The sequence below is a fragment of the Stigmatopora nigra genome, chromosome 12 (assembly GCF_051989575.1).
Source record: "Stigmatopora nigra isolate UIUO_SnigA chromosome 12, RoL_Snig_1.1, whole genome shotgun sequence".
Lineage (NCBI taxonomy): Eukaryota > Metazoa > Chordata > Actinopteri > Syngnathiformes > Syngnathidae > Stigmatopora > Stigmatopora nigra.
In genome coordinates this window covers 3,219,679-3,233,346 of record NC_135519.1, presented here as the reverse complement: position 1 = coordinate 3,233,346, position 13,668 = coordinate 3,219,679, and the positions used below count along the sequence as shown (strand labels likewise).

At 42.9% G+C, this 13,668-nt stretch overlaps 2 protein-coding genes across 3 annotated transcripts; both read left to right on the top strand.

The window, feature by feature from the left end:
• The first annotated feature begins 842 nt into the window (after window positions 1-842).
• Window positions 843-7,906, top strand: lrit1a (leucine-rich repeat, immunoglobulin-like and transmembrane domains 1a). The gene is made up of 4 exons (XM_077730290.1): window positions 843-1,136; window positions 3,070-3,530; window positions 4,797-5,102; window positions 6,049-7,906. Exons 1-4 carry the CDS (start codon window positions 1,015-1,017, stop codon window positions 7,101-7,103), a joined length of 1,944 nt encoding a protein of 647 aa, XP_077586416.1. The 5' UTR covers window positions 843-1,014; the 3' UTR covers window positions 7,104-7,906.
• Window positions 7,907-9,090: 1,184 nt separating this feature from the next.
• Window positions 9,091-13,389, top strand: lrit2 (leucine-rich repeat, immunoglobulin-like and transmembrane domains 2). Of its 2 annotated transcripts, XM_077730160.1 has the most exons (4): window positions 9,092-9,298; window positions 9,528-10,318; window positions 11,055-11,788; window positions 11,959-13,389. In XM_077730160.1, the coding sequence occupies exons 1-4, from the start codon at window positions 9,180-9,182 to the stop codon at window positions 11,983-11,985; spliced, it is 1,671 nt and encodes a 556-aa protein (XP_077586286.1). In that variant the 5' UTR covers window positions 9,092-9,179; the 3' UTR covers window positions 11,986-13,389. The 2 variants fall into 2 exon arrangements, with proteins under 2 accessions (XP_077586285.1, XP_077586286.1); XM_077730159.1 differs by having other exon boundaries at window positions 9,091-9,298; window positions 11,055-13,389.
• The last annotated feature ends 279 nt before the right edge of the window (window positions 13,390-13,668 follow it).

The window sequence follows — 13,668 nt, the reverse complement described above, 5'->3', positions numbered from 1 at the left end:
AGACAATCTGACAAAGACTGACAAACACAAAGGGTTTTAAAACAACTGGTAAACTCAATGGGCAATCACATGGACAGGACACACAAGCAAAAAAGCATGACAAATCCAACTCCTAACAAGGATAAATGGATTGGAAAATGAATGATTAAATAATTCTTCCATTTTGTATTGTATTGTCCATGTAATTCAAGACATGTCTTGACTTTTTCCTCCTTCCTTTTTCATCTCCGACTTCCTATTTTCCTCATTGACAGCTAAAATTAAAAACGAAAGCCGCCTCGTGGCGTAGAGGATCTCTTGTTTAACTTTGTTGCGGCCAAGCCCGGGCTCAATTCCCGCTGGTGGTGATATGGTTGGGAGTGCGGATGGTCATTTGTCTCTCTGTGTGCCCTACGACTGACTGGCGACCAGTCTAGGGTGTAGTCTGCCTTTCGCCCGGAGAAAGCTGGGTAAGGCTCCAGCAACCCTTTCGAGGATGAGCAGTATGGAAGATGAATGGATGAATAAAAATGAGCACTCATGGATGTTTTTGAGAGCTAAGGGATTCTTCATGTGAGGGGCCACCTTGTGGTAAAACAGAACGGCGTCCACTTGCAGATTAACAGTCACGGCACGGCTCAAATGAACAAACCACATTTGAGAGGAAAGAAGAGGGGAAAAATCATCCAAGCATCACAGAGGATTATGACCATTTCGGAAGTGTGCGTGCATGTGTGTGTCTGTCAGTGTGTGTATGTGTGTGTGTGTGTGTGCATGCGCCTTCCATGATAATAAACAGAGGACGTCTCTGCGCAGCCTATCGGATTGTGGGATGCAATACGCATCCAAATGAAAAGAACGCCAGTCCTCGCGTTAATCCTTGTCTATCCTTTTTATCTGGGGACTCATAGGCAGTCTGATCACTATGGGACAGCGGAGCGGTGGAGAGATGCGATTCCTGTAGATGAGAGGCACCAGAGTTGGATGCAAAGTGTGTGCATGCATGTTAGGCGCGCTGCGTAAAAGTGGGCCAAAATGTTCCTCGTTTTTCTCGCGGGGCTCTACGTGGCCACGGCTGGATTTTTGTCCCCGGTGAGCAGCTGCCCGTCCCAATGCAGTTGTTTTTACCACAACCTGAGTGACGGCTCCAAGGCCAGGTAAGGCATCATTGCAAGGCGCACGTCTACTGCAGGTTTTTTGATGATAGCTTGACTTGTCCACCAAAGATGAATCAGGGAGTGCATGCTCTAATTATATTTAATGGAGGATTATCTTTCAATGGCACTTTCAAGATTGACATTTTAGTTCGGGATGCTTATTTTGTGCTCATGGATGTTCTCCTTTGAGCGCAACCAGGCCGGACATCAACACTAATTGAGACCATTTAATTGGACCATATCAGAGGCAGTAAAATAAAAACAATCGATAAAAAGAATGAATCTAATGTATCACAAGATGTTGTTTAACACTCACTCTTCACAATAAATGTCACTTTTTTTCCACCTTTAATGTGATATAATGCCCAACACACACTTTTTTCAGTTACTGGTAGCAATACATTTACCAATGATTATCATCATAATGGCAACCATTTCTAATATTTTGCAACCCCAATGGCAGGCAAAATATATGATACCATGGCTATTATTGAGTCAATAACCTGAAAATGTGCACACACGCCTTACAACACCTAAATACTAAATTTTTAATTGATTGACACATAGACCAAAATCAATTAATAGCTTGTAATTGTAAAAACTAAGTGTTTAGAGCATGAGTTCAAAAACCAGAAATATTCAAGCACAACTAAAGCACATTTTGTGATGATTTGAAGAAGGAATTTCATTGCAAATGAAAAAAAAACACTTTGACGCCTAAAAAGATTAATACTTTGAGCAAGAAACATGAAGGCTTTATTTGAGAGATAGCGATACGATGGTCTTGATCCGACCAAAAGGACTTGAGTTTAACACCTATTTCTCAAGTCACTCATCGCAACTGATGGCGGCGGGTATCCCATCCATTTGAACAAGGGAGGGTTGGCAGAGTGAGCATTTTTGGTCATTGGTATTGAACAAAATCACTGCCATGCTGTTCAATTCAAATGTATTTGTAGTCTATGAGTTAGACTGACCAGTGCAAATGTTTAGCCTCTGTGAACTGCAGTAGGATAACTCCAGTTTTGTCATTTTACATCGGTATCAATTAAAGTTTTTTGTTTTGTAAAAAAAATGGTCCAATTTAACACACCTGCACACATAAAAAAATATTCATCAATCATGATAAATAAGATTCTATCTGACAAGTATATACACTCAGCCTGAATTAAAAAAAAGTTCTGAGTGAAAAATGGTCTGGACTCTTTCTCTCAAAATTGGCATTAAGTAGGATTTTTGGAATTTTGCTCATTAATCATTTGAAATACACTTCTTTATATATTCTTATCAGTGCTTAAATAAAATCGACAAAAAAAGGAAAGTACTCATGCTTTCTGTAAGTCCATTTACATAGTTTGTGTCTAATAATGGAACATTATTCATTCATTCATCAGCCATATGGCTTATGCTCACAATGGGTGCTGGAGCCTATCTCACCCAACCACAGGTAACGGGGGGCACAGTGCATTGGTGGCCAGCCAATCGCAGGGGTTCTATGAAACAGACAACCATTCACAACAATGCCGAATGGGAATTGAACCCAGACTGCCTGCACCAAAGTCAGACGAAAAAACCACTGCACCATCACGTGGCCTGGGATATTATTCTATTTGAAAATGCAGATCATTTATCATTTTCTTTTTTAAATTTATTACATCTTACAGTATCTCCTATCCTGTGTCATTATACCATATGGGATCATGTCTCAGTCTTTTATTATAAACACTATCATAATGCAGTGAATCGTATGGCACCATTGATTTTCTCATTGATAGTATTACGTTTCAGGACGTTACTCAGTACATTGCATCTCATAGTTCTCATCGTTTTTATATGTCAGTGTATTGTGACCCATCTTATCATTTTGTGCAGAGGTTGTATCAAGTTAGTATTATGACATTTAAGTTGAGTCAGTTTCTTCTGTGTTTCTCAGGAGTGTTATTTGCAATGATCCCGAGATTTCACTCGTGCCAGTTGGGTTCCCAGCGGACACGTCTAAGCTCCGCATCGAGAAGACGGCCATCCAGAGGATACCGGGTGAAGCATTTGACTACCTCTCCGGTCTGGAGTTTCTGTGGATGTCCTTCAATGCACTGTCCACACTGGGTGCCGACAGCTTCCGTGGACTCTTCAACCTGGAGGAACTGCGTCTGGACGGCAATGAACTCACCGCCTTCCCCTGGGAGTCGCTCAGCGACATGCCCAGTCTAAGACTTCTGGACTTGCACAATAACCAGCTCACCTCGCTTCCCGCGGAGGCCAACATTTACATCAGGAACCTAACCTACCTTGACCTGTCTAGCAACAGTTTGCTGACGCTGCCCAGTGCCGTGCTGTCAAACTGGCTGGCTCCCAAACCTGCTCAAGGCCCAGATAGCTCCAAAATGATTTTGGGTAAGAGCATGTCCTGCTATAAAGTCTTCATTTCACTACTCTTCAATTGTAAATTCAGATAATTCCTTTTGGTGCACAGCCAGAAAATTGAAAAAAAGTACAGGTTACTCATTAAAATGTCTGTGTTAACTTCATTGAAGTTTTGAAAATCAACACAAGGTTCTTTTTTTTTCTCCCCCAAACTCATTCATTCAATTAAAGCCAACTAATAGCCATCAAAATCATTCAAACTCGGAGAAAGCCTCTCTGGCAATGTCAATGAAGCGATAACTTGTCATCTTACAGTATATGTATAAAATTCAAACTAAAGTAATACATAAAAAAATAATGGGGTTGAGCAGTTGCTGAGAAGACACTCGATAATCTTCAAAAAAAGCAGCGCGGGTAGATCCTTTTTTTATTCTTCGTCTTTAGACAAATTTCCAAAGTCAGGCTAAATAGTGTGCTGCCATCAAGTGTTTAATGTTGCTATTACAAAAAAGAAAACTAAATAGACTGACAGAAATTTGCAGTACAGTGAGACTCTTGTTTTTCTTGCTCACCCATTTTTCTATTTTTTCCTGTAATCTTATACGTTATTTCAACTTGGCACCAATCCCGGGTGTCCCCTGTTTATGTAGCGGGGAAAAGCTCGAGCACCCTCACCAACCTTTGTGCAGATAAATGGTACAGAAAATAAATGATTGAATGGACAAAAGCTTATTCTTTTGATTGAAGTTCATGAAGACTCGCACATTTAGAATTATATCTGTACAAAAAAGTACAGAATACACGAAAAAACAAAAAACAAACTCTATTAATTTACTCTGAGAGGATCAATTACATATGTCAGAAACAATGATTCTCCAATTTGCACCGATTATATTGTACATTTGTTAATTGTTTCGCATTTAAGCATTTACAATTCTTCAGGCTGTCATTGGGTCTCTTGGAGCTTTTATTTGTATTCATTTGTATTTCAAATATTGCATCTCATGAGTATCATAACAAGAATAGAGTTGAATTCAATACTGACAGCAGCTGTTTGAGTTTGCCATGCCAAAGCTGGTGGTCAAGGGCACCCAACTTAAATGACGGCATAACCTGACCTTGATCTCAAACCTCCTGCTCCTCCTCCTCCTCATCACCATTGCCATGCTTATGATTTAGTATATGAATTAAATGTTAATCCTCTTACAAGATTAACGTCCTCCACATTGGCCATCTGCAAGCCGCTCAACATGTTGCGCCACCATTCCTCACCTGTAACTCCTCACTTTGCTCCAGGTCTTCATGACAACCCGTGGGCCTGCGACTGTCGCCTGTACGACCTGATTCAGTTCCAAAAGTCTCCCACTCTGGCTGTGGCGTTCATTGACACCAGGCTGCGGTGCTCGGCCCCCGAGAGCGTGTCGGGTGTTCTGTTTAGTGACGCCGAGCTGCGGCGCTGTCAACCACCGCAAATCCACACAGCCGTAGCCCGGGTCCGGAGCGCTGTTGGGAATAATGTTCTGCTCCGGTGTGGGACAATCGGTGTGCCCATTCCTGACCTGACATGGCAAAGGGCAGATAAGCGAGTCATAAATGGATCTGGTGAGTCTGCAGTTTGTTTGCATTCAAACTGATGTCTTAGAAATGTAATGCTTGAATGTGACGTAGTGTATATATGGCACGCTGCTATATTATACTGTCTCTCTTTATATAATGCTTAAGTCGTCTGGTTGGCGTCTATGAGCTAAGGAACTGATGAAGTGACTTGAGGAGGGCCCTTTTTGAAAAAAATAGTCACCATTTGCCACCATCTTGGGGGAACTATAGGCATTTCTTATAAATCATTGTTGGGGAAGGGTCAATTCATTGCAGATTTTCATTAGGGGTTGGTCACAAATCGAATTAAATTTTGGGTTAAGGTAGTAGTACCATAAAGTCTCTTAATATATTCTTGATCAGACTTTGAATAATCAATTTGCTGCATCTGCACTGTTGCAACAAATGAAACATTCATTCCGAACCGCGCATCCGCGTTAGGGTTGCGCGGATTGCTAGAACCTATCCCAGCTGATTTGGGGCAAAAGACAGACTACGCCCCAGAGCAGTCGCCAGTCAGCCTAGTGCACAGAGAGAGACAGACGACCATTCACAATCATACCGCCACCAGTTGGGAATCGAGCGCACAGCTGCCTGCACCGAAGTCGGGCAAGTGAACCCTTACACCGTCACGAGGCTTACGATTGAAACAAAAAGACAAATTATGGTTGTCGCAGTGTTATTGCAGTGCAAGAGGCACAGGACACCCAGGACTGGTTGCCAGTCAAACACTAGACATGTAAACCAACAACCTTTCACACAAACAAACAAGCAATTTTATTCCTTTTCAAATGAGCTACAAATCCATTTGGATCTTTCTCAGAACATATGGTATGGAGCTCAAGCCTCTAACTTACAGGCAAACAGTCACACTCCAAGCCCAATTGTACTTTTTGATTCTTCCATAAGAGAACCCAAAATAACGTCGCAACTTTCCATTTGTTTTTCACAGTCCAGCAGGAAACGTCGAAAGATGGAATCACCTGGTCTATTCTCAGCGTCCCGGCCGTGTCCTACCGAGATTCGGGGAAATACAGGTGCATGGCCACAAACTATGCAGGGAGTGCCGAAGCAGTCATCTCCTTAGTTATATCAAATTCTCCCAAAATGGAAGGCAATCAAACCAACAATGAGAAGAAGGCCAAAGTAAAAAAATCCAACCCAGTGGGAAAAGCAGCATACCAAGAGAAACTCGTGGCACGATACGTAGTGCCAACTGCAAACCCTACAACTGCACCCCCAATCCCAAATCCTGGCCTTCTACCTGACATTTCGGACACCAGTTTGGACAGTTCCACTCCTTCCACCGACACGGCCGCGTCATCCAATGCGGACACGCTGCTGGATCTGGAGAAAACCAACCTCATTAACCTGGCTGCAAACACTTCGTCTCTGCAGCAGGATCCAGAACGGATAGTCCGCTCAGTAAAGGTAGTGGGTGACACGGATAATACAATCTCCCTCAATTGGCGTGCTCCCACGGCCAAGAACACGACTGCCTTCAGCGTACTGTACGCTGTGTTCGGGGAGAGAGACATGAGGAAAATCAACGTGGGGACGGGCCAGAACAGAGTGACCATCGATGGCCTGGTGCCCCGGACCAAGTACATTGCCTGTGTATGCGTGAGGGGTCTGATCCCCAGGAAGGAACAGTGCGTCATATTCTCCACAGACGAAGCAGCCAGCGCGACCGGAACCCAGAAACTGATCAACGTGATCGTGATCACGGTGGCCTGCATCATTGCCGTGCCCCTCACCGTCATCGTGTGTTGCGGGGCGCTGAAGAGACGCATCCAAAAATACTGGGGGAAAAAATCCAAGGACATCCAAGATTCCTATGTGACCTTTGAGACCTTGTCACCCGGAACCAAAGCCAAAGGGCTGGAGGGGGAATACTTGAACAGACTTAACCCCGAAGAGTCAAACAGGCTGCTGTCAGCCCGCTCCAGTCTGGACTCGGAGGCCACAGCTAAAATCGAAGGGCAGCCTAACGAGTACTTCTGCTGACGTCATGCTCCAGCTCCGGCTCCTCCGCCACGTCACCTTCCTCGCTCTCATCCTCCACCTCCGCCTCCGTGTCCCAGTCCCAACCACCAGCCGCATCCCCATCCGAAGCCCCAGTTTCACCCACATTCATATCCTCAGCACCAGGCAAATCCTCAGGCTCGGCCCCACCCTGAGGTTAGCCCTCCCGTTGGCCGCACTCGGAACCCATGTTGGGATCCCCCACCTCCCGTTCCTCCTCGCTGGGTCACACCCCCGACGCCACCTCCGCCCCGAGCCAGTTTCTATCAAAGGACCTTTGCGCGCTGCACTATCATGGAAATATCTGTTTAGAGGATGTTTACTACACGCTTCTGTTCAGAATATTTCCACACCATATCATCTGACTGTCATATTACCTTGCATGGCGCAGCAAAGAAACCCAAAGGGAACCAAACTCAATTGACACTCCATTGTCATTATGTAGGTGTATAATTTGTAAATATTTTAATTGAACGGTGTACACTTACATACATGGTCAAGTCTGTGCCTCTGTTTATATCTGTCATATGTTCTCAGAGGAGATTTATAAATATATACAAACACACACAGGCATGGCGAATGCAGAAAAAGCTGGAGCTGGAGACAAGAGCAGAAAGGACTGAACTATGACGCCATGTAAATAAGACATGGAACTATTTCTATTTCCTCAAGCTATCTCCATGTATTTGTTTTTGCACCACTTAGAGGCAACACCACCCCAATAAATGTAATTACGTATTTACTCCATTGAGGATTTGAATTCAATAAACTTTTCTATATCTATATTTGGAAATGTGAAATGTGTTCTTCTTAGTGCTATCAACAGTATATTTTTAAGTCAAATCTTTTATGCTCTGAAAATGAAGTCGAGAGTTCTGTTGCATAGTATGTTTTTGTGTAAAATTGTGTCCAATTTTTTTAACAGTAGCTGTTTGAGAGGTTCAATCATTGAGAACATTTAGTAGTTAAATTAGCGTCTTTTGGTTTTTAATGTTTGAAAAAGCTGAGATTTACAGATGCAAATCATGTTAAGAATAAATTTGTAAAGAAATTCCATAACCTAAAGAAAAAGGCACATCTATTGGTTTTGAAAAAAGGGATATGGAGAATGGGACACCCAGAAATGGTGGCCAGCCAATCACAGGGCACAAGGAGACATACAACCAATCATGCTCACACTCACACCTAGTGGCAAAGTGAGGTGGCATTAGATGGCAAGTGAAATTTCCCGAATACGGGATGAAATAAAGTTATCCAATCCAATCCAATTTAGAGTGTTCAACCAGCCTCCCATGCATTATTTGCGATCTAGGTGGAAACCGGAGGACTCCACACAAAATCCACACAAGCCTGAATATGCAAATTCCACACAGAGGAGACCGACCTGAGATTGAACCCTCGAGTCCAGAACGGTGATGCTGCCGGGTTGCCCGTTTCTTATTTTATAAACCTTAAATATTGCTTCTATGAGGAAAAACTAAAGTGAAGGATCAATTTTTTTTATAGTTTAGACTCATGTTTGATAAAAACGGAAAGCTACTACTTTATGTTAACCAACCTCACAACAATCCATCCCTCAGACAATTGTTTTTCCCCAACTGTTTATAAAAAAGGCATAGTTGCATCTTTGTGTAAATGAACAGGTCAAGCTGAGTTTTTAGGCCAGATGCACTTCTTGACACAAGCCACCAGTGGAAAGCAAGCCAAGGCCACCATTGTGGCACTTAGTCAATTGAGCTATAGTCTTGAGACCAGGGAATACAGATGAATATGAATGCGTAGCTATTTCAGCTCTGTACAACAATTTTGGTGTCCAACGTCACTGATAAATAAATGAAATGAGAATGAAAATAGACATCAGCTTGCAGCACCTTTCAATCCCCTTCTAAAATGCTACTTATAGTGGGCGTTACCTACTTAGACAAATAGTGGGTCAGACCTGCTGACTCTGTCAAGAATTAGGTGTTGTGCACTCAGGGATTAGCCCTAATAAGATCCTTCGTCTGCCTTATTCGACATGTCCTGAACACGAATGCCGTCCATCATTTGGGCAGTTTTATGCGGACTATGGACAGGATTCTTTACCTGTTAGTTATAGTTTTGCTTCACGTCCAAGGGTATGAAAGTTTTTCTCAATGTTTGCAGGGGTGTAGCTGTATAGAAGACCGTCATAGCAGGTGAGACTTCTTGTAGACTTTGTTTCTGTGTCAGGTTATACATTGTGTTTAACTCAATTACATTTTTAGTTGCTGCACATAGATGTCTCAGAAATAAATTAGGAAACCAATAAAAAAGATCCTTTAAATGAGTATGCTTAGTTTGTAGTCAAAGTGAAATATCTGAATGAAAACATTTTCCCAGTGAATGATTTAATAAAGTTCTTAATTAATGCTTGAATTCTCATAGGTCTATCATATGCATGGAGGAGAATGCATTCAGGGCCATACCAGAGAACATTCCTCATGATATGACCAAAATCCGCATCGAAAAATCGCATTTCACCGAAATCAAGCGCGGGGCTTTCTCCAGAACGACTGCTTTGGAGAGCTTGTGGTTAAACTTCAATGACATTACCCTGATCAATTCCAAAGCTCTGGAAGGTTTGCACAATCTGACTGAGCTCCGCCTGCAAGGGAATAAATTGCGCTCTGTGCCATGGACAGCGTTCGAGGACGCCCCGGGCCTGAAGATCCTGGACCTGAAGCACAACCAACTAGACGTCCTGCCGGAGCACGCGTTAAAGAATTTGCCCAATCTGAATTACTTGGACTTATCCTTCAATCGGCTTACGGTCATATCCAAGGAAGTCTTCCAAAACTGGCCCTTGTACCAAAAACTGCAGAACACGGAGGAGGGAGAGGCAAGCTCTTTTGGGCCGAATGTCGTCCTTGCACTCCACGACAACGCCTGGGTGTGCGACTGCCGCCTCAAGGGCTTCGTGGAGTTCATCCGCTCCCTCAGCCCCCCGATTATTCTGATGAATTCCTACTTGACCTGCTCCGGGCCAGATTTTAGGGTGGGCAAGTTCTTTCACGAGGTCGAGCTCCAGGCTTGTGCAAAGCCAGTGGTCACCACCCCATCGGCCAATATCAGCCTGCCGCTTGGTGCCAATGTCACATTGCGCTGTCTTGCCAAGGCCCGGCCGGACCCTGCGGTGTGGTGGACATATGGTCTGAAGATAATCAGAGGATTTCATGGTAAGAGTGTGATCTCTACAGTGTGACATCCAGGCAGGCGGATCGCCTGATATCTTGTGCTAAATTAGATACTTATGCGCACATTTTAATCACAGACTTCTATAAAGCTTCCTTTAAGAGGAGTCAATCTGGATGTTGGCCACTGACTCCGTCAAGCCTCACACCCTTGCTGTTTCAGATTATTATGCGCTGTGACATTCCTGGCAGGCTGTGTCAACTGCCCTGCTGTTTTTTGAGTAAACGTACTTGTTTTTTACTGACCAATATCAATTCCAGTACTTGAGACACCCAATTTGGCTGTAAAGTATACTTTAAGACAAGTGTCACTTGTCAAAATAATTTTAATAAAATACTATAAGGGCGGCCCGGTGGATGAGTGGTTAGTGCCTTGGCCACACAGTGGGAAACTTGTGGTTCAAATCCTGGTTGGTCCACCTGTGAGAAGATGTTCTCCTGGGCCTGTGTGGGTTGCCTGTGGGTACTCTGGTTTCCTCCCACATTACAAAGACATGCATGGTAGGCTGGTTGGGCACCCTAAATTGCGACTAGGTATGAGTGTGAGCATAAATAGATGTTTCTGCTTTATGTAACTAGCAAAAACCATGTTGTGTGCTGCATGTTGTGTCACCGGTGCTTTTTTTAAACCAAATGTTTTAAAGTGAACTATCCTAGACCAAAGACTTCCTTTAAGTTACAATATGTTGCTTAAAACAATCTGAAAATAATTTCTTCTCAGAGTCTCAAGAGAGAGTGGATGAAGATACCATTAGATCAATCTTGGTCATTCCTACGCTCCACACGGCCGACCGTGGTGTCTACACCTGCAGTGCTGTCAACTTCATCGGGAACTCTTCAGCAAATATACAGCTCGAGATCCTTTCATCTGATGGCAACCAGTCGCCATCCCTTGCTGGTTTCCCTGCAGACGACGAGAACGTTTACATCGACATCCGCATCGCCAAACAGACGGTGCGTGGCATCTCCATTGAGTGGTTCGCTGTCTTGGACCACCCGGACCAGACATGGTTCACCATTCATTTGGGTCGCGCCAATGGTGACAAGAAAGAGACTATCTACATTGGACCGGGCATCCGGTCGTACTCCGTATCTGACCTGATGCCTGCCACCAAATACGAGATCTGCGTGACGCTCAAGAACAGGTCGCCACGGCCGGGCCAGTGCGTGGTTTTTGTCACGGGAAGCGACATCACCGAGATGGAGCAGCGGGAAAAGTTGATCCACATTGTGGTAATCGTCCTCGCCATGGTGCTGGCAGTACCAATCGGCATGTACGCCTGCACCACCGACACTAAGTTCTCCTGTCTGGAGGGCTTGATGGCATTTTGGAAGAAAAGACGTGGAGAGGGGGGCCTCGGTGGCTTGGAGCACGCCAGGCAAGGCACCTTCGACAGCCTCCAGGCTGCCAGCGACGAGGGCCTGGTCCGGAAAGAATCCAGTGAGGACAGGAAGGTGAGACGGAGGTCAGATGACAGGTCGATTAAGGGAAAGGCTGACAACAGCAGAATCACTGCAGAACTTTACTAAATGTCACACTTTGCATACAAACATTTTCATCAGTTTGTAAGTGTATTGAAGTGGTACTACCCTGCTGATACTCTTTACTCTCTCCTCTGTTCTAGGGCGGGAGATTTGTTGAAAAGGTGTGATTGCGCATCTTTTTGGCAAGATTGTTATTCAAAGGATTGCAGCAGTGTAGAGATCTACTTCATTATGTCCTTTCTCTCTGATTCATTATTCAGTGTATCCTGCCTTTGTTAAGGAATTAGGCAAGATAGTACAGTGGTACCTCTACTTACAAAATGATTTGTTTCCTGAACATGTTCATTAAGTTGGATTTTGCATGAATAGACCAATCTTTTATATGTACATTCTCTAATACGTTTCACTGTCCTAAAAAAAACAACTAAACCCTTTAAAACCCATTAAAAATGATCAAAATGTCCCAATTTGGTATGAAAGATGTGAGATACACGAAAATGAAAGAAAGAAACTGATGTATCAATGTTAAAAAATTGATAACTAGCATGCAAAAACATTTCATATATACGCAGGTGTAAGGAGACAACGTTAGGCAACAGACATAGCACAGAGACACACATGAATACTTTTGAAACAAGTTTATTTAATCAACATTAAATAGCTGCTTTTTCAGAAATAATCGACTCTGCCACTGTATGTCCTGCAATTTCTTCCTTCCTTTATCCAGAGGAGTAATAGTCTCTTCAGCACGTTATTCGTTCTCGTTATGAAGTCACAGAGAAGAAGCCCTGTCAAGGAGTCGCTGGTTTTAATGCTTCCTTCTGCTTCAGTATCGTGGCAATGGTAGATGGATAACGGCCATATTGCCTTGCAATATCAGTCATGGATGGATAACAGGGCCCACTTTTTTATTTCATTCACATCAGTTATTGTAAATAAAACTTTAACCACACTCGAAAAAAAAAAGAGGTGACATTGGGAAGCCAGAGGAGTATGGGAAGATTGTCAAGCAGGATGCAACGCTACCGTGACAATTTCAAAATTAAATAATAAATACAGCAAATGTATTGACGTTTTGAGGGATTTCATAACTTGGATCATGTTTTTGTATATTGCAACAGCAATTTGCATATCAAAAGATTACATAACGTATGTTGGTCTAACACTCTAAATTGCCCCAAAGTATGAGTGTGAGCATGAATAAATATCCATTTCCTTGCGCTCTGGCTGGTGACCAATTCAGGGTTTCCCCGCCTTGGTGCCCATAGTTGGCGGGGATAGGCTCTAGCACCCCATACAGACATTGTGAGGAAAAGCGTGACAGAAAATGAATGAATTTTAAATAAAGCTGTGTATAGTTTTGGTGCTTGCTTACAACAATCATGTAGTATATAATTCATGGGTCTATTTATTTGCACTCTGAAGTTTTCAAAACCCACAATATGGAGAAATGTGCTTTTGGTTTGATGGTGAAATTTTATTTTATTTTGCCCTTTTGACTAAACTTTTTCATTCAATAGTGCAAAACGCTTTGACAATTATTGTTATTAAAGCAGATTTTATTTGATGAATATTTTTTTTCCAAAATGAGTACAAAAGATGCTTTACAGACAACTTCAATTCATAAATGTGTATTTTAGTCTTAAATGACACGAAAATGCATGTGTGTGGCTGCATTGTATTACTTTAAACAATATTTGCCTACAAAAACACATTATTTCTGTTCACCCCCCAAAATCCCGAAATAACTCTTGTGTAAATTTTTGATAATGATTAACAATATAATCAAAAATGTGTTTCTTGCCTCTCATACTTCATATAAAAATGGTATGTTTTCCATTGTGCATTTT

What these genes read in the sequence shown, in the direction of transcription:
- lrit1a (XM_077730290.1), top strand. Translation starts at nt 1,015, where the DNA reads ATGTTCCTCGTTTTTCTCGCGGGGCTCTACGTGGCCACGGCTGGATTT. An exon ending in TAGCTCCAAAATGATTTTGG is followed by an intron (nt 3,531 to 4,796) that starts GTAAGAGCATGT and finishes ACTTTGCTCCAG; the next exon opens with GTCTTCATGACAACCCGTGG. An exon ending in GCGAGTCATAAATGGATCTG is followed by an intron (nt 5,103 to 6,048) that starts GTGAGTCTGCAG and finishes TGTTTTTCACAG; the next exon opens with TCCAGCAGGAAACGTCGAAA.
- lrit2 (XM_077730159.1), top strand. Translation starts at nt 9,180, where the DNA reads ATGCGGACTATGGACAGGATTCTTTACCTGTTAGTTATAGTTTTGCTT. An exon ending in ATAGAAGACCGTCATAGCAG is followed by an intron (nt 9,299 to 9,527) that starts GTGAGACTTCTT and finishes GAATTCTCATAG; the next exon opens with GTCTATCATATGCATGGAGG. An exon ending in GATAATCAGAGGATTTCATG is followed by an intron (nt 10,319 to 11,054) that starts GTAAGAGTGTGA and finishes ATTTCTTCTCAG; the next exon opens with AGTCTCAAGAGAGAGTGGAT.